At 38.8% G+C, this 25,755-nt stretch overlaps 1 protein-coding gene and 2 pseudogenes across 1 annotated transcript in view; 1 reads left to right on the top strand and 2 right to left on the bottom strand.

The window, feature by feature from the left end:
* LOC139449130 (uncharacterized) overlaps window positions 1-25,755 on the top strand; it is a 46,856-nt gene that overhangs the window by 6,777 nt on the left and 14,324 nt on the right. The window contains 1 exon segment of the mRNA XM_071230614.1: window positions 35-5,070. Within this exon segment, the coding sequence (XP_071086715.1) occupies window positions 35-5,070 (5,036 nt within the window).
* Window positions 11,040-18,519, bottom strand: LOC139448572 (uncharacterized; annotated as a pseudogene).
* LOC139447841 (uncharacterized) lies at window positions 19,542-21,421 on the bottom strand (annotated as a pseudogene).

The raw sequence follows: 25,755 nt of genomic DNA, 5'->3' as shown, positions 1-25,755 counted from the left end.
GAAAGTAAAACGAGTGGAGTTTCTGACCCAAAAGAACATCCCACAAAGGATCTTCGTGTTATCTTCACATCCAAGACATATAACTTCCATGCTGGACTTGCCCACCTGCAGTATGAGAGATTCGCACTGTTCAAGAGTCAAACAGTAATGGATTTAACAACTCAGAAGCAACACCGGTATACTCAAGCAGAGAAAAAGGCTATATATGAACACCATAGGAATCGACACAGAGAATCTTCTGATGAAGATTGTGAAGATCTACCTGACTATGAAGACTTGGACACAGATTCAAATATTTTTGGAATTCCTCTTACTTGTAAACTTTTTTTTGAATTTTCATCTTTTACCCCAAATGCAAGGAACTTTTTCAAGGAACCTCTATTTTATCTCACGTTAGAACTTCGAAAATTACTGAAGTCCAACACTGATCGATCTGCCGTATTAATTCTAATGCTACTGTGTGAGGATAAGTTAGATTTGGCCAAGTTGCAAGCAGACGGTAAGGACCAGAAACTGGACATCATGGTCAGAACTGTTTTAGAGTTACGGCCAAAAGCTTCACGTTTAGGAATGCACGAAGCGGCAACAACCTTTAGAGGAACATTCTTTACCCGTGGTGATGTTGTTGGATTTGCCCATTCCTCGATATCTGACGCCTGCGCTTGTTCGCTGTTTGACATTAGTCCAGAATTTGTGCTGACTCATTGCAGTGACAATTTTATATATGAGCGTGTGCAATCACAGCCAGTGCCAGAAACCATAATTGATGATCATCTCCACCTGATCTATGTCTCAGAAGCATATCATGATATCCTAACTACACGATTTGCTGAGTCAATAAAGAATGGTCAGTTTTCAAAATCAGTGACACACCCCATTCTCCGACAAGAACAAGTAGCTCTTCAATTACTTGAGAAACTACAACATGATGGATCCATGGACGAATGCTGGGTCCACAAGAGAGAAAAGGGAAATTGCTTTTTGTTTTGGGCAGTTCTTGGACATAATAACAATTTTGTCTTTAAAATAGAAAACATAACTGGAGAAGAATTTACTCAAACAGAGATCAGTGAAGCAATGTTTGGTTGCGTGTTCAAAAATAACCTGACCGTCTTAAAGTGGCTTTTCTCCAGAAGTGAAAGTCCAGACATTGGTATTAACAGTTTGCTTTTGCTGTCAGCTGCAACTGGGAGTTCGGAAATACTTGTTTATCTAATAGAAAATGGTGCCAATGTATTACATACTGATGCAGACAAGAAAACCATCATACACCTAGCCTGCATGGCAGGACATGAGAAGACACTAACGGTATTAAAAGAACACGACATCAAACTCTTTAATGATGAGTTGAAGGATGAAGTAATGAACTCTACAGATAATGAAGGCAGGACTCCTCTCATGGTTGCAGCACTCACAGGATCTAATGATTGCTATCAGGTATTGCAATCAATATCAAACAAGAAAACCAAAGACTACAATGGAGATGACATAGTTCACCTAGCCTGTTCGGGTGGTAACGAGGCTATAGTACAACATCTTGTGTCCCCTTCAAATGTCAATACTAGAGGACAGTATGGGTGGAATCCCGTAATGATGGCAGCCGTCAAAGGACACCAAAATGTGTTTGACCTCCTGGAATCTAAAAATGCTGACCTGACAGTGGTGGACAACAACGGTGATAGTTTACTTCATCTTGCCTGTTGGGGTGGTAACACCGCCATAGTACAATATCTTGTGTCCCCTTCAAATATCAATACTAGAGGACAGAACGGGTGGACTCCTGTAATGATGGCAGCCATGAAAGGACATCAAAGTGTGTTTGACCTCCTAGTATCTAAAGATGCTGACCTGACACTGGTGGACAAAGACGGCAAGAGTTTACTTCATCTTGCCTGTTATGGTGGTAACACCGCCATAGTACAACATCTTGTGTCCCCTTCAAATGTCAATACTAGAGGACAGAACGGGTTGACTCCTGTAATGATGGCAGTCTTCAAAGGACATCAAAGTGTGTTTGACCTCCTAGTATCTAAAGATGCTGACCTGACACTGGTGGACAAAGACGGCAAGAGTTTACTTCATCTTGCCTGTTATGGTGGTAACACCGCCATAGTACAACATCTTGTGTCCCCTTCAAATGTCAATACTAGAGGACAGAACGGGTTGACTCCTGTAATGATGGCAGCCATGAAAGGACATCAAAGTGTGTTTGACCTCCTGGTATCTAAAGATGCTGACCTGACACTGGTGGAGAAAGACGGCAATGGTTTACTTCATCTTGCCTGCAATGGCGGTAACACTGCCATAGTACAACATCTTGTGTCCCCTTCAAATATCAATACTCGAGGACAGAACGGGTGGACTCCTGTAATGACGGCAGCCGTCAAAGGACATCAAAGTGTGTTTGACCTCCTAGTATCTAAAGATGCTGACCTGACACTGGTGGACAAAGACGGCAAGAGTTTACTTCATCTTGCCTGTTATGGTGGTAACACCGCCATAGTACAACATCTTGTGTCCCCTTCAAATGTCAATACTAGAGGACAGAACGGGTTGACTCCTGTAATGATGGCAGCCATGAAAGGACATCAAAGTGTGTTTGACCTCCTGGTATCTAAACATGCTGACCTGACACTGGTGGACAAAGACGGCAATGGTTTACTTCATCTTGCCTGCAATGGCGGTGACACCGCCATAGTACAACATCTTGTGTCCCCTTCAAATGTCAATACTAGAGGACAGAACGGGTGGACTCCTGTAGTGATGGCAGCCTTCAAAGGACATCAAAGTGTGTTTGACCTCCTAGTATCTAAACATGCTGACCTGACGCTGGTGGACAACAACGGTGATAGTTTACTTCATAATGCCTGTTTTGGTGGTAACACCTATATAGTACAACATCTTGTGTCCCCTTCAAATGTCAATACTAGAGGACAGAACGGGTGGACTCCTGTAATGATGGCAGCCATGAAAGGACATCAAAGTGTGTTTGACCTCCTGGTATCTAAAACTGCTGACCTGACACTGGTGGACAACGACGGCAAGAGTTTACTTCATCTTGCCTGCAATGGTGGTAACACCGCCATAGTACAACATCTTGTGTCCCCTTCAAATGTCAATACTAGAGGACAGAACGGGTGGACTCCTGTAATGGTGGCAGCCTTCAAAGGACATCAAAGAGTGTTTGACCTCCTGGTCTCTAAAAATGCTGACCTGACACTGGTGGACAAAGACGGCAAGAGTTTACTTCATCTTGCCTGCGATGGTGGTAACACCGCCATAGTACAATATCTTGTGTCCCCTTCAAATGTCAATACTAGAGGACAGAACGGGTGGACTCCTGTAATGGTGGCAGCCCTCAAAGGACATCAAAGTGTGTTTGACCTCCTGGTATCTAAAAATGCTGACCTGACACTGGTGGACAAGAAAGGTGATAGTTTACTTCATCTTGCCTGCGATGGTGGTAACACCTATATAGTACAACATCTTGTGTCCCCTTCAAATGTCAATACAAGAGGACAGGACGGGTGGACTCCTGTAATGGTGGCAGCCTTCAAAGGACATCAAAGAGTGTTTGACCTCCTGGTCTCTAAAAATGCTGACCTGACACTGGGAGACAACAACGTTGATAGTTTACTTCCTCTTGCCTGCAATGGTGGTAACACCGCCATAGTACAACATCTTGTGTCCCCTTCAAATGTCAATACTAGAGGAGGACAGAACGGGTGGACTCCTGTAATGGTGGCAGCCCTCAAAGGACATCAAAGTGTGTTTGACCTCCTGGTATCTAAAAATGCTGACCTGACGCTGGTAGACAAGAAAGGTGATAGTTTACTTCATATTGCCTGTTATGGTGGTAACACAGCCATTGTACAATATCTTGTGTCCCCTTCAAATGTCAATACTAGAGGACAGAACGGGTGGACTCCTGTAATGGTGGCAGCCCTCAAAGGACATCAAAGTGTGTTTGACCTCCTGGTATCTAAAAATGCTGACCTGACACTGGTGGACAACGACGGCAATAGTTTACTTCATTTTGCCTGTTGGGGTGGTAACACAGTCATAGTACAACATCTTGTGTCCCCTTCAAATATCAATACTAGAGGACAGTATGGGTGGACTCCCGTAATGATGGCAGCCGTCAAAGGACATCAAAGTGTGTTTGACCTCCTGGTATCTAAAGATGCTGACCTGACACTGGTGGTGAAAGACGGCAATGGTTTACTTCATCTTGCCTGCAATGGCGGTAACACTGCCATAGTACAACATCTTGTGTCCCCTTCAAATATCAATACTCGAGGACAGAACGGGTGGACTCCTGTAATGACGGCAGCCGTCAAAGGACATCAAAGTGTGTTTGACCTCCTGGTATCTAAAGATGCTGACCTGACTCTGGTGGACAAAGACGGCAATGGTTTACTTCATCTTGCCTGTTATGGTGGTAACACGGTCATAGTACAATATCTTGTGTCCCCTTCAAATATCAATACTAGAGGACAGAACGGGTGTACTCCTGTAATGACGGCAGCCTTCAAAGGACATCAAAGTGTGTTTGACCTCCTAGTATCTAAACATGCTGACCTGACACTGGTGGACAACAACGGTGATAGTTTACTTCATCTTGCCTGCGATGGTGGTAACACCTATATAGTACAACATCTTGTGTCCCCTTCAAATGTCAATACAAGAGGACAGGACGGGTGGACTCCTGTAATGGTGGCAGCCTTCAAAGGACATCAAAGAGTGTTTGACCTCCTGGTCTCTAAAAATGCTGACCTGACACTGGTAGACAAGAAAGGTGATAGTTTACTTCATCTTGCCTGTTATGGTGGTAACACAGCCATTGTACAATATCTTGTGTCCCCTTCAAATGTCAATACTAGAGGACAGAACGGGTGGACTCCTGTAATGGTGGCAGCCCTCAAAGGACATCAAAGTGTGTTTGACCTCCTGGTATCTAAAAATGCTGACCTGACACTGGTGGACAACAACGGTGATAGTTTACTTCATATTGCCTGAAATGGCGGTGACACCGCCATAGTACAACATCTTGTGTCCCCTTCAAATATATGAATATTGTCGGGGAAATTATTATTTCATATGTTACATTCATATGTATCATATGTGAATCATATCATATGTGAATCGCATGATTCAGAATGGGGGGAAGAGATACTCAGGGAGAAGGAGTACACACATATGTATATATACTCTTCAAAAAAAGAAACTTGACACTGACTTTCAAAATGTAATATAATGCGATTGTGTCAAAATAGGACACAGAAACCATAACTGAGACACTGTTTGAAGATCAATGTACACAATGTTCAAAACATTATTCATGTCACCTAAACAGACACACGTACACGATACAGTTAATGTCACAGGGGTACAGAAAATGTCAGTATCGGTTGTGCCCACCACGTGCATCAATCACGGATTGACACCGACGACCCATAGATGCAATCAAGTTGTCAATAACACGCTGTTGGATGTGCTGCCATTCATGCTGAAGTGCATCAAGAAGCGCCGGAAGTGTTTGGGGCGGTGGATTCCTTCTGCGAACGCGTCGATCCAACTCGTCCCACAGATGCTCAATCGGGGACAAATCTAGTGACAGGGCTGGCCAAGGTAATGTCTGGATGTTATTGTGCTGTAAGAAGTCCTGACAAACACGTGCAATATGCGGTCGAGCGTTGTCCTGCTGGAACTCTCCGCCATGAACGTTGACGTGAGGAAGAACGTAAGGCTGTAGAATCAAGTCTCTGTAACGCACACCTGCCGCATGCACGAGAGGCGTCCTACCACTGTGATGAATTCCAGCTCATGCCATGACACTCCCGTCCCCAAATGGGACAACCTGCTGTACACAGTTGGGGCGTAACGTTCATCCCGACAGGTTGTCATGTAATGCACTGATGTCAAGTAAAACTGTATGCTGACGCAAATTATATCTTAACGCCTGAAGACATGACAGTCTGAAGAAATAATGAATTGGCTATGTTTAGACTGTTTATTGATGTATTCTTGAGCTGTGTAAATGACTTTTGATTCGACTGTGAAGGGAAGAACTATGTGGTAATCTGGTTGAAAAACGTCTGGATCCAACGATGGTGGTGTTGGCAACAGCGTCACCATCATTGGACCCATCGGTAAATTTCGATTTGTAAGTATTAGTACTTCAAACTGATTACATTTTAGTTGATACTGTTTCTGATTTGGTTAGTTTAGTCAAGGCGGAGAAGAAAGTATATATATATATTATCAAGTTTAAAATTAGCAGCAGAACTAAAAGGCTTAATTCTTATTCCAACAGGCGTAATAAAAGATGACATTTTATTATTCAGATCCCCATAATGGGGGTTAAACACAATGTTGTATGCAGGGTTGGACTTATTATGATATAACTTTGTGATATACTGTAAAGATAGTTTAATGCGTGGTTTAAGAGATATGACGGCGGTCTGTAAATAATCGAGTCTGGACCAGACAATCCTGTGATTGGTATCATGAGCATCGATCCACGCAATTTGGATCGATGACATGCTTCAACCAAGTCAGCGAGCCTGACCACCCGATCCTGATAGTCGCCTCTTATGAGTTTTTACTAACTTTTGATGTGACTGTTTTAGATACTGAATATGAAGGAATAATGTGGTTAAAGCTGAACCGCAAGACTGATACGACTTGCAGTTTCTGTATATGTGTGTGCTACTTACGCCCAGAGTGTTCGACCAGAGACATCGATGCAACCGACTTTTACGACACTCTGTTATCACAGATATCCACTTACCATGTGCAAAATATTAGCTATATATGTGGTGATATGAACAGCAGATGTGGAAATCTACTGGACTATATTGAAGGACTGGATGTTCTACCACCAAGAGAAACTATTGATTTAGTTAGAAATAGTTATGGACAGCTTTTTATAGATTTCCTTATCAGTGCTATTTTTTGTATTTCAAATGGTAGAAATAATGTAAAGAATGATTTTACTTGTGTTTCATGCAAGGGAGCATCTGTTGTCGATTATTGTATACATCCATATGAGTATTAGTACTTCAAACTGATTACATTTTAGTTGATACTGTTTCTGATTTGGTTAGTTTAGTCAAGGCGGAGAAGAAAGTATATATATATATTATCAAGTTTAAAATTAGCAGCAGAACTAAAAGGCTTAATTCTTATTCCAACAGGCGTAATAAAAGATGACATTTTATTATTCAGATCCCCATAATGGGGGTTAAACACAATGTTGTATGCAGGGTTGGACTTATTATGATATAACTTTGTGATATACTGTAAAGATAGTTTAATGCGTGGTTTAAGAGATATCTCATCGGCCTCAGCGTACAGACTGTCAAAAGAAGTTCGGAAAGATACAAGACAAAGTCTTAGAACTTGATGGTGGATAGTATTTAATATCCTAAGGTTGCTTTTAAGGGTTCCGCCATAGTTGATTGAACCAAAGTCGAGTTTTGAAAGGATAAGTGATGTTTACAAGTGAACGAGGGTCAACTAACCACCTCCCCATTCGGAAATTTAAATCTAAAATCAAGTGCCTTCAGCAATTAGCTTTCAGATGTTTGACATGTGGCAAAAAAGTAGGGGCTGATGAAGAATTATTCTCAAAAATGTGGATTCCTTTACAACTTTAATGGGAGTGCCTGCTTGATTTAAGTCTGGGTCACTCTGGGGTATATATTGTCGACAGAATAGAACTTGAGGCCGGTTACGCTGTGACCAACCATTGGATTGTATTTAGAAAGAGCTGCAACTGTCTTTCAATTGTGTGCATATATGTAACAATGTTTCTAAGCATGTCTCGGGTAAATGTTTGAGTGACAGATAACGAATATTATCAGCACAAGTAGCAGTATCATGCACTTGCTCTAAGGCGGTGTGCAACTCATAAAGAAGGTTTGTTTGTTTGTTGTTTTACGCCGCACTCAGCAATATTCCAGCTATATGACGGCGGTCTGTAAATAATCGAGTCTGGACCAGACAATCCAGTGAGTGGAATCATGAGCATCGATCCACGCAATTGGGATCAATGACATGCATCAACCAAGTCAGCGAGCCTGACCACCCGATCCTGTTAGTCGCCTTTTACGACAAGCATAGTCGCCTTTTACGGCAAGCATGGGTTGCTGAAGACCTATTCTACCCCGGATCTTCACGGGTCTCATAAAGAAGGATGAGACATTCACCATTTGAGGTCAGGTGACATGAATGTTTGTAGATTTTCGAAATGACATGCTCATTAATCTACAGAGTCTTCAGAATATATGCTACTTATTTTATCAGAGAGTTTTTAGTATCATGGGGAAAATGTAATTGCCATAATGCAGCATAATATTGATACAATGAAAAAGAATGTATTGATGGCTTAATCGTCTTATTCCTAGGTCCCCTAAATAACCCTGCAGAGTTGCGCCTCTGAGCAGTACCAGGTTCTGCTGTCTGTTGTATGAAAACAGCTTGATTATTATCCGTATGTGAGTGATGCTCACTGTATTGACAATTGGTTGGCTCAGGGTGCATTAGATGAGGATGCATGGAATGTTCAGGTGTTCTCAGACATCCAAATTCCTTGAGTGGCATCTGAGAGCCATGCTGCAACCTGATGTTCAGGGTGAGTGAGTGAGTGAGTGAGTGAGTGAGTGAGTGAGTTTAATTAAAGTCACGTCGGCAATATGTCAGCCCTAATGTGACTTGAACAAGTTATACAATAGTTATAAAACTGTCGACGAGGGGCAGTATAATAACTAGCAATATATCACAGATTGACTTAAAACAAGTTGTAGAACATTAAAAATATCTGATTATTGAGGTACGACACAATATAAAAATGGGGCTATAGATCGCCAGCAGCAAGGTTAAGGTCACCATACTAGGGACTAAGGGGACTTACAGTACCTCTGCTACCTGCATGGTTTCCTGATGTTCAGGGGTGTACCAGATTTATCCTGATCAAGATCCTTGATTTGTCAGTCCCATTTCCATGCTCTTGAGTCACAAAATCTTACATAAGAGTAAACAAAACTTATCCACACTCAATGTTCAAAGTCAAACTGCACACATTCTTGGTATTTGCTTGGCCAATGTTTACCTCATAGCCGAGATATTGATGACTGTGATATTAAACTTTATTTACCCACTAGGTTATACATGTTATGTCATAATGTCATGATGATATATATAAACAACGTTTCATTGTATACATATGAATTATTGTGATAAATGTAAGCGTTTGCTTCATTAACTTTTGTTAAAGCTGGAAGAATAATGAATTACCCATTGAACCTTTGAACTTGTTGAAACAAAAATATTTCATTTACGTATTTAGGGATACTTCTTCGGAAATGATCATTGCCATTTGCATAATAAAGCATTTGGCAGAAATATTGTTTTAATTATTTTAAAATATCATCCCATGGAGATACAGACCACCTCCGTGGTCTTTAAGATAGAGCATCTCCCCGGAGATGGGTCGGCTTGGAATCAGTACACTGTGTCTGAGGGCCGGGGGCACGGGTGGCCCAGTCGTCTGAGGCGCCGCGATTCGCTGTGCAGTGTGTCCCGCGACGCCAGAAACCTATGATTGTGAGTTTGAATCCCGGTTCGCCCCGATTATGTTTCTAGGTTTGTCAGCACCATACCCGTGCTCGTGGGTTTCACCGAAGTGGTAAACGTCTGAGACCTGCATCACTTTGGGCTTTCCTCCCACATTAAGCTGACACGCTGTGATATAACTGGAATACTTTTGAAATCGGCGTTAAACCCAACTCACTCACTCTGAGAGGGCATCCATGCATCTCATGGTATCTCAGTGGGCTAGCACTATAAAACCGGCATTTGTCCGGACTAATACAAGCAGCCACACACACACACGTGCATGCCCATATGGGGGTGTTGCTACGTACGTGCATTACTCTTGAACGCGACATTTTAAAGCCCTATATCACCTCACTACACCCGATGGAGATACCCGGGTAGAATAGGTCCTCAGGTTACAATTCTTTGTGTTAGAGTTGAGGAAAATGAATTATATAGTGACAATGTGTGACCTGACTAATTCATGTAGTACTATACCTGTAGGGTAATACATTGTTCAGGCTACCACTGGTCTCTTGGCTCAGAGACAGTGATGTACAGACCTTTGTGAGTGAGTGAGTATTGTTTTACGCCTTTAATATTCCAGCCATATTCCAACAATATCACGGCTTCAGACATTGTACCCCTGTCGAGAATCGAACCCGGGTCTTCGGTCTGACGAGCGAATGCTTTAACCACTAGACTACCCGACCTCCCCAGACCTTTGTGACAAAGCTGGGATTTTACTTTGTTGTAATGCACCCACTCACACACTTATAGCTATCGCTTGAACACACATATATGTGTATGACCACTCGAGCAGCAGTGACCCATAGCATGAGCAGTGATCTATGACATTCGACACTTTTACACACAATCAGTCGAGTCACAAATTGTAACCAAAGAGTATGCTTGACAAGTACTGTAAACCATGAAATAATAAAAAAATCACCTCAAAATCAATGCGACTCCCCCCACTACATTCCCTGTGGAATGATACATATAAGGCAGGGCGGGACAACTTAGGAATGGCCAGGAGTCCGAACTTGACCACACAGAAGGAAGCGAGCTACAAAAACATGTTTTATATCTTTGGAAAGATCTCGAGGAGACGAATCCAAATAATGTGTGTCCCGGTGTGTACACATGTTTACAAGCTCAAAAATTGGCTTAGAAAATGCATTACTGCAGAAATTTCTGGCAGAATTTTTTTTTTCTGCAGAAATTTCTGGCAGTATTTTTTTTTTCTACAGAAATTTCTGGCAGAATTTTTTTTTTCCTACAGAAATTTCTGGCAGATTTTTTTTCTGCAGTAATATTTAGCAGGATTGTTTAAATTCAGGAGAAATAAGGTTCAATCATTGGTTCAATCATTGGATAGTTTAATCTGGAGTTGCTTTAAATGACCTTTTTCCCAAAAACAAACATTTTTAGTTCACATGATTACAAGCACAAAAAATAAAACTAATTTCGTGAGATCTTTCAAAAAAATATTTATTCACATGCTATATTACAAGACATGTCCTTGGGCGACTTTGCACTATGTCTCATGGGTGAGGCGATGTTTCCAGCGATGGGTCCTATCACAGAAGAAAATAGCTGTATAGATGAGTGGATCCATATTGTCTAATATAGCATCAGATAAATTGCAGCCTATATGCAGCTTAGAGTTTACAATAGAGCCTACGGCATAAGATGTATTATGAATGTAAATAGTCTGCTTTACTTACGTTTTCTTCTCAACATACTTGAAATGAATTCTTTTTTTCGTCTGGTCATTGAAACCTATGTGCACATATTCTGAAAAGATATGAAAAAAACATTAAAATGCTTTTCATTTCAGTAATAAACACATTCCACATGCCTTAGCCACATGAACAATGTAAGAGAGGTGAGGTGAGTTGAAATTGGTTTAACGTGTCGTCCAAGATTATTGCAAATATATAGCGACGTGCATGCGTGTGTGTGTGTGTGTGGCTGCTTGTACTAGTCTGGACTGATTCTAGCCCACTAAAATACCATTCCGCAGTTTAACATGAATACCCTACTCAGTACACAGTACATGACTCCAAGCTGACCAGTCCTTGTTTTAGCTCCCTAATGCAGAACGCGAGACAGAGTAACAACAAGTACCATCTTTTAACGTCTTTAAGTATGACGAGGCCAGGGATCGACAATGTAAGACTTAATAAATTTGAATCATAGCATATTTAAAGTTCAAGGTCACTTAGCATACGTACAATTGAAGGGGTATAAACTATTTAAATATTCTTAGAGTTACCTCCATCAATGCGCTCCACATGACCAGGGAACCTATCTGCTCTGTGCACCAGCCATGGGGCCTCTACTTCGTCACCTTTCTTTAACTAAATCAGATATATAATTATATTCTTGTAACCTGTTCATTAATTCTTGTTACATGTTTACCAATTCTTGAAGGCTTAAAAAAGTCACAGTGAAAAGTTTTGAAAAGTTTTAGACAATACAAATATGTAAATAGTGATGAGCTCCGAAGATAAATGTAAAAATTCAGATAAAAAGCTATGAGAAATTATGGATGGTAAGAAAATCATTAATCATGTTGTAATCTGTGTGAAAACTTTTATAACTGATTATGTTTATGCTCTATCTTTGTATTCTGCTTACCTCTAACCTAATCTTGTTTGTTATTAGCCACTCGTCTAAGTTGTTGCCAGTCCAATTTAGGTTCACGTTCTCCTTTTGGACCGATAATATTTTGGCTTTATACCTGTATTTGTTTTATAAAGATAAAAATAAATCATGATTGAGGCAGAAAATGAAGGATAACATGAATTTCCATTTTCACTGTTCTGTAAATAACTTTTGCCCCACTGACATTTTCCCAGAATCTATTATTAGCAGATGGAAAACACAACACTACTGGAATACAAAGTGTATAGAAGTTCTTTTAAAAACAATAAGTCAAACCAACCAACTCAAACCACTATGCACTTCCTGTCAGAAAACATTTAACTTCTATAACATGTCTCCCTAATTTTGATAATACAATAATAAGTTCTTGTCAGTAACTGTAACCATGAACTGGACTTCAAAAAGAACATCAAATTATAAGAATCATACTACTCAGATGCTACTAACATGTGTTAATCTGCATGTCATCACATAAAATGTCAGCTTAAAACCCAGAGGTTTCAAAAGAGATGAAAACTGGAGTTACTTGGCATAGGTTGTAGCTGGGTAACAGATGGGAATGATCAGACAGAAAGGACATTTTGTTTTTCAGCATAAACTGCAGAAATGGTTCCGTAATGAACACAAATGTCATTTTCACTACTACCGCAATGCATTTATGTGAGCAATTTCAAGAGTCACAAAAAGTGTGATCCTTCAAGCAAAGTATCTGTTTCAAAGAGCTAAAAAGTTCAGATGAAATGCCTAGTATGAAAAAGGGGGACAGACAATTGATTTTCAGTCAGGAGAGTTAAAGCAATTAATTGATATGAAATAATAAATATTGATACATAAGGAAGATCATGATCCATCAGTATCTTAGCAAATCGTTGCAATCTGAACATAATCATAAAAAAATACTTGTGTGGAAACGTGATGAAAACAATTCAATATATGAAATTTCCTTCAACAATGAAAACAGTAATTACATACCAAAAGCCATCCTCCTCAATGCCTCCACAATCATGCCAACATTGAATTTACAGGGGGACATCTATGGACAAAATCAGTGTTATGTGTGTTTATATTAAAGCATGGTACTAAGTGGACAAAGAGGACTCAGTCATTTCTGTATTTCTATTTTGAAGTTTTCAATTTATATTTTAACAATTTAAAGCAAGGGCATATCAGATTGTTTGAACTGGATACTGATAATTCATATCTTATACCAGATACACATTGTATTAACACAGTGCATGTACCTTTGCCTGTGTTAATTTCCAGTTTTTCACAATACTGATCTTGCTATAGGAAATGTGGTGATTATCATTTGGATAAGACAGTGAATTATTAGCTGTCATCTGAATGAAACCCATGTGGATAGTAATGTTGCCAAGGATCATAATCAGGGAGAGTCATCAATTTCAGTTATAGACATGCAGAGCAACAGTGTCCACATACAAATAAGGGAAGAAAGATACACAAATACAATTCACATTGTATTAACACAGTGCCTTTGCCTGTGTTAATTTCCAGTTTTTCACAATACTGATCTTGCTATAGGAGTGAGTGAGTGAGTGAGTGAGTGAGTTGGGTTTAACGCTGCTTTTAACAGAATTCCAGTCATATCCTAGCATGTTAGCTTCATGTAGGAGGAAAGCCCGAAGTGATGCAGGTCTTAGACGTCTTTCTAAAGGAAATGTGTTGATTATCATATTGATAAGACAGTGAATCATTAGCTCTCATCTGAATGAAACCCATGTGGATAGTAATGTTGCCAAGGATCATAATCAGGGTGAGTCATCAATTTCAGTTATAGACATGCACAGCAACAGTGTCCATGGCCCATGAAAATCCACATACATGTATACACTAGCATATGAACGTGTCAGTTACTGCCCATTATTTCTACAATCTGCTCACCTTTTTATTGTGCCGCCTCCTTTGCAAGTATGTCTCAACCTGAAAGAGAATCAAACTATTGGTTTACATATATCAGGAACTATCTACCATTTTTAACATATTAGGGTTCAGTCAATTAACTATATAAATCAGTTACACATATATTAACTTACCATTTTCTCAGTTTGCACAATCTTAGATGCCTGAAAATAATAGGTCAGATTAATTAGAAGCATAAAAGGTCACAAAAAGATCCTAAAATGGGTCCTTTTTATAGAGTGAGTGAGTGTTGTTTTACGCCGCTTTTAACAATATTCCAGCAATATCATAGGGGGGACACCAGAAATGGGCTTCACACATTGTACCCATGTCGGGAATCGAACCCGGGTCTTCGGCGTGACGAGCAAATGCTTTAACCACTAGGCTACCCGACCGCCCCCCTTTTTATAGAATTTGGGTACTTAAATGTAATCCACACCAAAAGAAACAATCAGGTGCTTGATCAGTCTGTCTGACATGTATTTGACATTGATATTCCTTTCCTATGACCTGGCACTTAGTTTAGAGAAGATGACAAACTGAAGTTTTATTTATTTTTTTAACTTATTTTTTCATTTTTTCAATCATTTTACATTTATTTGATAATATGTGACATTCCAGTACATAGCTGAATAATCATCTAAATAGATGATGGCAAGTTGACCAAAATTTATAGAATAGGCCAATGTCACACTCAATAATCACTGAACATTTAGTAAGGTTGTAGTAGTTTCTTATTTTGTTCTGAAAGACTTGAAATGACGGGAGTCTCTTATTTAACTTACTTTTAAACATAAGATCTTTTATTATAAAAAAGATGATATTTAGAGGGTCATTGCGCTTTTCTGGAAAGCCAGTCATCACATGTTTCTTTGTAATTTGGGCCAAAGTAGCCAAACTTCAAGTTGACGCCAGATTTGCTGAACCATATTACAGGACCAAAAAAGATGGATTGGGGTCTCGATATCAACTGAACAAAAACTGCAATTTCGACTTTCAACATAGCCTAATTTACACAAGAAAACATTAGTCGGAAGTATATGATGAAGTATTTTGTATTGGAGCCATTGCAGTTTAGTGTCTCTCGTACATCGAAAAGGCATTCTATTGTATTGGGACCAGTTATCAATTGAGTCATCCGTTAGAATATTCTTTTTCCCATTTCGTACAGTGTACATTTTTTGTAGTGAAAAAAAAGTTTTGAAGTTTTATAACTGACAGATGGTTTTAGGAACATTGCAGTGAGGGCATTTATTTGTGTGAAATCATTTATTAAAATGGTTATTAAGTGTTAAAGGAATGTCTGAAAACAGCATTAATTCAAAATTAAGCCATCCATATAAACCAATCCATATATGGAAAGCTTTCCTAACTTACCTTTTCAGATCCTGTTTTCCTCATGCTTCTAAGCCTTGAACTTGAATGTGGAATCTGATAAAGAAAGTATTAAATACCTTATGCATATGAATGATATCATTGTTACTTAAACACCACTCTTACACAAAATTAACTATTACCAAAAACAACATTTGTGGCCTGTATTCATATTCAAGTCTGCAAGACATATTCAAGACATGCAGTCACTGAGTCTGACCATCACAGCAATAACATTACTTTTCAAGCTAAAATAGTAATTCATTTAATATACCGGTATGTTGTTCATGAAATGATTAAAGTTTAATTACCTTTCTACTCTTTTGTGGTGCTCTTCCTTTGTCATGTAACACCTGAAAATAGTAGTTTTTCGAAAAGATACACTAGTAGGTACATAAGGTTACATATATTGCATACTTCACTTATTGATTATTATAAGTATTCAATTAGGAGATAAACATACTGTGTTTTCAATGTAGAGCTAGGTTACCTGTAGATTTAACCCCGCTAAATTGAATTTGGAACCGAACGCGCAGCGTGAGGTTTCAAATGTTAAATTTAGCGCGGTTAAATCTACAGGTAACCTAGCTCTACATTGAAAACACAGTATGTTTATCTCCATTCTACCATGACTAAATAAAACGCGAGCTCTTTGGTGTTAGCAAATATACTGAGTGAAGTGGCATGGGTTGAGTTCAGTGTTTTGAGTGGGTTATCGATCTGAATTACGGAATCACCGAACAAAATATGGTGCTGTGTACACTCAAGCAGTTTGTTTACACCGTAATATTTCGCTCGAACATATGACAGGCATTGAAAATATATAATCACGGCAACTTGGTAAGCTAACATGAGGTGGGCATCCCTAAAGAAAACAAAGCAAGCTTCGCAAGGCTTTCGCTCTACATCGCAAGTCACCATTATGACGTCACATCGCTCATTGTGACGCAAAAGATATGACGTCACAGTCGTATATAGAAAAGCGCCAAAATTCCAAGCTCTCTGTTGTCTCCAAAACGTAAATACATTCCATTTGTAGATTGCTATCGTGTTTTATGCATGAAATGTATTGCCACACATCCTTTGAATATTGTAGTAACCGCATCTGTGCATTTTGTAACCTGTAATTGTAGATATAATTATTTAAATGTGCCTACCGACAATGACTGAAAATAGTACTATTCTATCAATTTTAGCTTCCGCAGTGATGCGGCCGTCAAACCAGCTGTTTCAATCAGAGGGGGTTTATTGTGATTTAATAGCCTCTGATTGACCAATCAGAATCAAGTAAATTCCAAATTCATGGTAGAATATAGCTTATTTGATCATGTGGATCATAATAACTTTCAGTTACATACATGTAGTAATATTTTAGTATAATTAAGAATAACAAACCATGTGTACACAAGATGTCAGGGTTAGAAACTAACAGTTTTTGTCCACTAGTCCTTATAATGATAACATATAGCAAAACCTTTAAAATGAGCCGATTTCTACTAGTCCACAGGATACCTTTACTATTGGGCAGTTTGGTAAGGACTATAGGACTAGTGCCAATTTCTAACGCTGGATGTTTAATAGGCACTGTAAAATGAGGTTATAGTAGTATCAGATCTGACAAAGTACTTACTGGAAGATCCTGGCATTCCATGACGGGTAGATTCTAATAAAAAAACATATCATATGGTTCCATAACATGTTACTCACTAGTCAGTTGAACTTCTCACACAATTAACACACTTCACGTCACCTAAAGTATATGCAGATACATGCAGAAAGAAAACTGCTGAATATTGGGTCAAAATAGCTTTATAAACTTCTATGGCATTTTAAGTCTATGGCAAGATTAAGTATACGGCCATAAAGAAGTGAGTGAGTTTGGTTTAACACCGCTTTTAACAGTTTTACAGTTACATGTATATCGCGGCGTGTCAGCTTAATGTGGGAGGAAAGCCCGAAGTGATGCAGGTCTCAGACGTTTACCACTTCGGTGAAACCCACGAGTATGGTGCTGACAAACCTAGAACCGGGGCAAACCAGGAGTCGAACCCACAATCATAGGTTTCTGGTGTGCCCAGGGGATGCAACTCTGTACAGCGAATTGCGGCGCCATAGATGAATAGGCCACCTGTGTCCCCGGTAACAACAGTATGCAAACTTTACAGGTACAGGTGGGCTATCTGGGTTTCTGTTTCTGCTTTACTAACCACATGACGTTCCTGTGCTGATTCCTCATGGAGTATCCCCTGCAACACAATGTCAACGTCAAACTAATTCAGTTGAAAAATGTACATTATATATAAATGACATTTTTTCTGAGGATAAATGAAATGCCTTGTTCAGACTATCCACTTCCGATTTTTTTCTGCCAATAACCATGTTTCATTCCATACAAAGAATCAGCAACTGGGCTTCATTGCTCATCCAATATTAGGAGTGAGTGAGTGAGTTAGGTTTAATGCCGCTTTTAACTGTATTCCAGTTATATCACGGCGTGTCAGCTTAATGTGGGAGGAAAGCCCGAAGTGATGCAGGTCTAAGACGCTTACCACTTCGGTGAAACCCACGAGCACGGGTATGGTGCTGACAAACCTAGAAACATAATTGGGGCGAACCGGGATTCGAACCCACAATCATAGGTTTCTGGCGTGCCCAAGGGATGCAACTCTGCACAGCGAATCCAATATTAGGAGCCTGTACATGTCATGTAGGTTGCTGTTGTCATCATGTCACTCCTAATGGCCTCATGACCAAGATGAAATAATTAGGTAATTGTCCCTGATAAGCCCCGAACATAAAGTAAAAGCATTAGCTCATATTAGGTGACATGGTTCATTTTCATTGAGTATGAATTGTTGTAACTCACCTGAAGTAGGGTCACTTGTAGTTCATCATCATTGAATGCATAAACCTGTAAAGAGACAATACAACATATCCAGAGGTCCTTATCATATATCTCTTATTTTGTAGAAGATGGGCTCTTATGCTACTGAACTGGGGAATTTCAGGTTAGAATTGGTCCACCGCAACCAATTGACAGTGTCATGTATTTTACTTTTAAAGATAATTATATCATTAAATCTGTATCTGTACGTAATGCATCACCAAATTAATGCTTACCTCTAAATTTAATGTGAGTAGCCCAGCCTACAAATACTATAGAAGAAAAAGTCTTCTTATTTTACATACGTAAACAATGTAGAGTCTAAAATAAGAAAGATACTCACATCCTGCTCCGGCAATCTTTGAATTTCCTGTGATTCTTCAAAATCCTGCAATCTCTGAATCTCCTGTGATTTGTCCTGATCCTGACATCTTTGAAGCTGCTGTGATGTCTCCATTTCCTGAAATTAACACACGAGTAAATTGCTGATAAAGTGGAGGATCTCCAGAATTAACGTTTTTGTTCCTATTTTTGTATTGTTGCTTTACACTGCACTCAGCAATAATCCAGCCTTTTCATAAGCGAGTCTTGACAACCTAGTGGTTGATGTTATGAGCAACAATTCACCCTACTGGCATGATTGGGGTACGATGACACACAATCAACAGTGAGTGAGTGAGTTTGGTTTAACGCCGCTTTTAACAGTATTCCAGTTATATCACGGCGTGTCAGCTTAATGTGGGAGGAAAGCCCGAAGTGATGCAGGTCTCAGATGTTTACCACTTCGATGAAACCCATGAGCACGGGTATGGCGCTGACAAACCTAGAAACATAATCGGGGCAAATCGGGACTCAAACCCACAATCATAGGTTTCTGGTGTGCCCAAGGGACGCAACTCTGCACAGCGAATCGCGGCGCCTTAGACGACTGGGCCACCCGTGCCCCCCACAATCAACAGAGTCACACAAACTGAGTAGTCACGCAAATTGACCAGCATAGATCAATTCTAACCCCGGACTCCAAACAGGGTAAGAATGAAGGTACATTTACCAAGTCTAATGTAACACCAGAGTAACTAAACATACCATTTTATGCAGTTCCTGTCTTAGAACTTGGTTCTGTGTCCTCAGCTCCTGAATCAAAGCGTCCTTCTCTTTCAGTTGTTCTTTCAGCACTAATACATCAGCAGCCGCCTCCTGATTGTTTCTAGTTCCCTTCAAATATAATATACTTTTTCATTGTCATACTAATGATAATAATCACAAAACATCTATAGAAATGATTCTCATGTTGACGTTCCTTGAGTGAGTGAGTGAGAGTGTTTAAATGACAAAGATCTGATGCTGCCCTTACCTTGTTTTCTTGTTTAATCTGTTTCAGTTGATGGTTGAATTCTTCTTTGGAGATATCACCATTTCTAAATTCTGTTTTCTATAAAGGGTTGCCTCATCTTTAAAAGAAGCAGTCTCCAAGGAAAGACATGTGTTGACTTTTGTATTCCTTTGCTCCTTAAGTTTACCAAAGCTGAATAATTCCATGATATCAAGGATGAGACGATAACATCTGTCTGAGGTTGTAGCTACTGCTAGCTGAACTTTGAAACGACCACCAAAACGGTGCTGGAAAAAGGCAACAAATAGAAGATTCAAAACATAATCAGTAAAAATCAACAAATGCATACATCTTAACATGCATTACATGTCTTAAAGAATACATGAGAAAATGTGAAAAATAATATGTAAGCCAACTGCTATACTAGCTTCAGGTGCTCAATATCATTTGGATTTTCTAATTACCGGTAGCATGTCCAATAATGCAATCGTTTTCCATGAGTACATGTGTTTAAAACTATGCATCACACTGATAGAATTGTAATACATGACATGACATCATGGAATATTGTTATGGTACATAACCTCATGTGTGGCCACATGGAAAATAGGGTATGATATCTTACACATGAGTGGGTGAGTGAGTATGGTTTTACGCCGCTTTTAGCAATATTCCAGCAATATCACGGCGGGGGACACCAGAAATGCTTACACATGATGTCTCTGTTGGTTTCACTGCCGCCTTGCACTGTTTCCTCCATTGAGTATCTGCACTGCAAAGAAGGGCTGTCTTACTTTTACCAGCTTTCGGGTGTGAAAGGCCTATAGAAAAAATAAAACGAAACATTATATGTAATATATCAAAAGTGCTTGAAATAAGACAGAAATGATTGTCCATCGAACTGGATTGGTGCACACATATTTTGTGAAAGATTTTTCTTAAACTGCTTTACAGTATTTGAAATTCAGGGGAGGTTTGGGAGTGTTGAGGTCTCCCTGTATGATATTTGAATCTAGGAACCTTCCTAACTTGTAAAATTTGGGGATGACAAGGATCCCATGCTTAATTTGGTACCAGATGTCTGTGGGGTGGATTAACACTGCATCCTTCCTATTTCCTGGAGAGGAATATTCATAAGGGAAACACGTCTGGCTAAAAAAATATAAATATGTTACCATTACTGTAGCCTTAAAATTAAGGGGTTGTTCATCTGTAGGAGAGGCCTCTGCCAGGGACATGCAGGGTGTCTCCACTGATTTGGCAGCCAAAACAGCTCCTGAAGAAATACACATGAGATATAGCCTATATATAAAAAGAAAGTAGTAACTTATAGTTTTGTTTAATATATTTTATGTATTTTCTCTCTACCTTCATATTTAACTTTATATACACTCATCAGCATGTCAAGTGTCTCCAGGCAGTCGTCTGCATCTTCTGTTTTGTACAGGTCAATGGGCGGATACAGCCTTTTTGAAAATGGGGGGATGCACAATTAAGATCTATTTATTGTGTTTGATGGTAATTTATACAGAAATAAAGATTTTTTTCGAAAAAAAAACGGGGGGGGGGGGGCACCCCCGCACCCCCCTCTGTTTCCGCCCATGATATGCTCCCGACGACTGCTCCTTTGCGCCCATGCCACGCCCCTTGAATTTTCCCAAACAGCGATCGTGTCGCATATATACTCCTTTAACAAGTATCTCCCTCTCACCCTCGGTCCAATTCAGCCTCCTCTTGCCACCATCGACATTAAACCGTCGTGTCTCGTACGTTGACACTCATGTGCAGACGGCAAAGTGTTTACGGTCCAGTGTTTACATTGAAAACGGAAGTCAAATCTCGCGCCAAGGCCGCTTACATCGCATACAAAAACAACTGAGATCGGACTTAAAATATACCCAAGACACAGTTATATGTGTTCAATCATACTGTATAATTCCGCATTTCCCTCTGTGCTGTAGCTTGCATCTGAAATATATATACCGTGGTAATATATGGGGAAATATATGTGAACCATCACGCAAAGAGTTGACAATTGTTTTAGGTATGCCCGTTTGCGCTAAGACGGAACCCGGTCGAAAAAATGGCCATGAGAGGGGCACGAGTCGCTATTCGGCTTGTCCCGGAATAACATGAGTTGGTCACGAGTTGGTCACGAATGTGATTACAGGATGACAATGAAACTTGCGCAATGTAGCACACGTGACTATCTCTGGGAACCGAGGTGTTTGTGATACGCCTACATTTGCAGCACACAGGCATCTTTGACAGGCCTTTACCAATGATCTATAAAGTAAGTATACATCCGTGCCTTTACAAATATTTTAAGAAGAAATAACGTTCAAAATAATAAAACAACTGATTTTAAATGTTACTTTTTATATCAAAATTAATGTTGCATCTGAATATTTAAATTTATATTATTTTTTTAGAAATATGCCAAATAAAAGTCTACCATGCATCTATTAAGCACTCAGTTACTCTGACAGTTGCAATATACATATTAGTCATCATACTTTGAAATAAGAGATTTACCCATATTATTCTGCCCCTTATAACATGTGTCCCACCATTAAGTGCTCTGAGTCATCATCATAGGTGTTAATTAATTTATTGATCCATCATTTCTTACAGAATTCTGATACTCATGCTCTTAAAATAGTAGTAAATTACAGAGATTTGTCCCAACAAACAACAAATCATACTGACTACCCCACAAAATGTATATGATACATAAATAGATGTAAATCATAGTTTTATCTTCTTGTTTTAGTAACATTATATTTATTTAAATGTTGACAAATTATTTCCCATACAAACCCACACACTATCCCACTGTAGCTATGTATCCTGATTTTCATTCAAAATTACTTCAAGATACCTGTATATAAAAGTATATTTTGTAGATATTATTATCATATAGCAAATATGAATTAAGAAAGTTTATCATCAAATCTTCTGATTATTAATTAAATGCAAACTGAACCCCACAATCATTCCATGTACATAAATGGATTTATTTATGTTATTTGTTTTTGCACATAACAGATTATACTTACATATGTTAAAGTCAGTGTCTATAATCAGGCCCAATATGTATATTGACTGAAAATTTCAGTCAATATGTATATTGACTGATTCAATCAGGCAAGGTTTATTTTTCTTAAATTTTCAGTCATTTATTGTTGCCTGAAAAATAGGACTGGATTTTAGACAGACTGACTGAAATGAATTAGACTGCATAATTTAATCTCCTCGTTTTAATTTGGATCTATTTTGATCTTATGAAGTTTAAAGTAACTTATGTAAGAAATTAAAAATGTTTTCACAATGACATTGATTGATTCTCCAAACATGAAAGAATACCAGAGTCCTTTTTTAATGTTATTACCGTATTTTCTTGAGTATAGTGCGCACTTTTTTTCCAAAAAACACAGCTGTGTAGAAGGGGGTGCGCATTATACACGAATTATGAGTTTGGATGTTTTTTTCCCCCATGGAAAGATATTACCGTGAGCACGAAACGCCGGAAATACCATGTCAACAAATCCATACTGAAGTACGCAAAATAATTATGTAATTACACTGTCTGTCTATAAAAAGTGTTCTTTGTATTTCTGGACTTATGTTTGTAACTTACTTTATTAATTTTATTCAAAATTCCTTATAATATTGTTTTTATTAATTTCGGCGAAATCGTGTGTGAAGCGATCGGAAGATCGCACAACTCACCGTTATTAACAGCAACCACGGTCAGAATACCGCTGTTGACGCCTTGAAACGAACTTTAGTTGACAGAGAATGGATACATATATCATAAATGACATACTTTGACTCGTTAAAAGTCATATTTGTTTTTGTTTGACGATTCTATGTCAACATGAAATTCTCGCGCTCACGTGATCCCGTGCGCGTGAGCCTTGACGGTGACTGGTCAGACATGTTCCATGTAAAAAATAATACCCGGGAATAGCGATCAGCTGCTTCGCTTAGGGTTATTATCATTTTAAATATGTTTAGTAAAGGCTGCATTTAATTAAGAAAATAATGGAATATATTATTCATGATAAATAAAATAGTTTCAGATACAATTGTTGCCGATCCTTGCATTAAAAATCCTGTAAAGTTATATCATTGGGTGTGTCTTGACCGAATCACCGGTCGATTCCAAGAAAACGTGTGTACAGCTGATTGCTGTTTCCGGCTTAGTTTACGAGAAAATACACAAGGTAATCTTAATCCCTAGATATAAAACAATGCCTAGCAGAACAATACTATTTAAACGGTAAATAAACATGTCTGGTGATTTTTTATCTCAAATTTCGAATTTGTACTGACGGAAGTTTCTCAGCACCCGTTCGTTTGCCGGACTTCGCTGAAAGGGTACGGTGTAAATTTTTTTCTGCGCATAATATTCAAATTTCTTTTTTTCCAAAATATTGAACCCGCTAGAGGGGGGTGCGCATTATACATGGGTGCGCACTATACTCAAGAAAATACGGTATCTTTATTGGCATAATATTCAGTTCAGAAACAGATGACTGCTAAAAAGTCATGCACCTGTAATCAAATACTAGTACACATGCACAAGTGTGCCAAGATATTAAATAAAATAATAAGAGTCATTGTGCAATGAAGATATCTGTTGGTGTGAAGAGAAAAAAGAATAACATTAATAATTTGTTTATGTTGGAATTTGAAACATCAGTTTAGAAAGAGGAAACATAAAAAGCAAGGCCTAATGAAGTTAAGAATCAGCTGTATCTGTGTCACAGTCATATGATTATTGTCAATGCAAACTGGATGTAGACACTGCATTGTTAATACAATCAACATTATAGAGATTGACAATTAGTATGAATATATTGTTTTATTTCATAAAAATTGTAGTTCATACAAATACTCTTGAATATGTATTTTAACTAATATATAGGGTCCTCAGTGTCTGAAATTTTTTTTTCTTTCTATTTTGTACAATTTAAAAAAGGGAAAAATAATATATATCTTTCATTGATCATATTGAAATATAATCATTGTAGTATTTGGCAACAAACAGCCTCCATTCATACATGAAATCCTTTTATACAACATGCATCAATTAACCCTTAAATATCAGATTTTCAATGATTTCCATTTCCTTTATTTTACAATCTCTTGAAAACATTTCTCATTGCTGTCAGTTATAGATCAGACAAATACTTACATGTGTTGCTGTCAATATTCACAACATTGAGGCAACGGGCAACTTTACGTTGCATAAGATCTTCACATTTCGCGTACCGCTGTACAAACTGAAATGCATGCATATGATGTAGCCTGCTCGGAGATACTATAACGTAGATATAGGAACGTATACAAAATCTGCTTAATTTTTAAAAGTGTGATATTCATACATCAAGGGCAACACTTTCAGTACCGATTGCAAAACGTCAACAAAGCGACCTGGAATGAATGATCAGCTGATCTCACCACATCGCATGGAACGCCTATCTAGTGGTTAACTTACAATATATTCAGTCGTGGTCATCCCTGATGTATCATTAAACCAAGGAACATTTATTTCCGGGCATGACAATAGATAAATCATTGTTTAGGCGAAAAGATATGCTGTCCACACACAAGCGTGACTGTTGCCGATAGAGGTGAAGGTTATACTAGTTAACTGTCTATAGGCGTCATAGTAACATGTAGTGCTCGTGTTGCGCATACCACATGCGCCGTCAGTTTAAGGTTGGACCGTCCGGGTCAGCGCACCTAGCGGGTTAGTGAAGGGAAGATAAATTGAAAAAGATCGCCCATTGTTTATGTCAACATGACTGACCATTGGGATTAACCGGATTAACGCTCGAAAAGGTAAGAATTTATGGCTAACCCTTGCCCAAAGCAAGCTAACCCTAATGACCGAAAAGGGGTTCCCTAAGACCGAAAACTGGTGTTGGATCGTAAAGACGTGTAAGTTTCTCTAAGACCG

This window comes from Haliotis cracherodii, unplaced genomic scaffold, assembly GCF_022045235.1.
Source record: "Haliotis cracherodii isolate W230 unplaced genomic scaffold, xgHalCrac1.p SCAF_7, whole genome shotgun sequence".
Classification (NCBI taxonomy): Eukaryota; Metazoa; Mollusca; class Gastropoda; order Lepetellida; family Haliotidae; genus Haliotis; species Haliotis cracherodii.
Note: the sequence above shows the minus strand (reverse complement) of the source record. Positions and strands in the feature narration are given on the sequence as shown.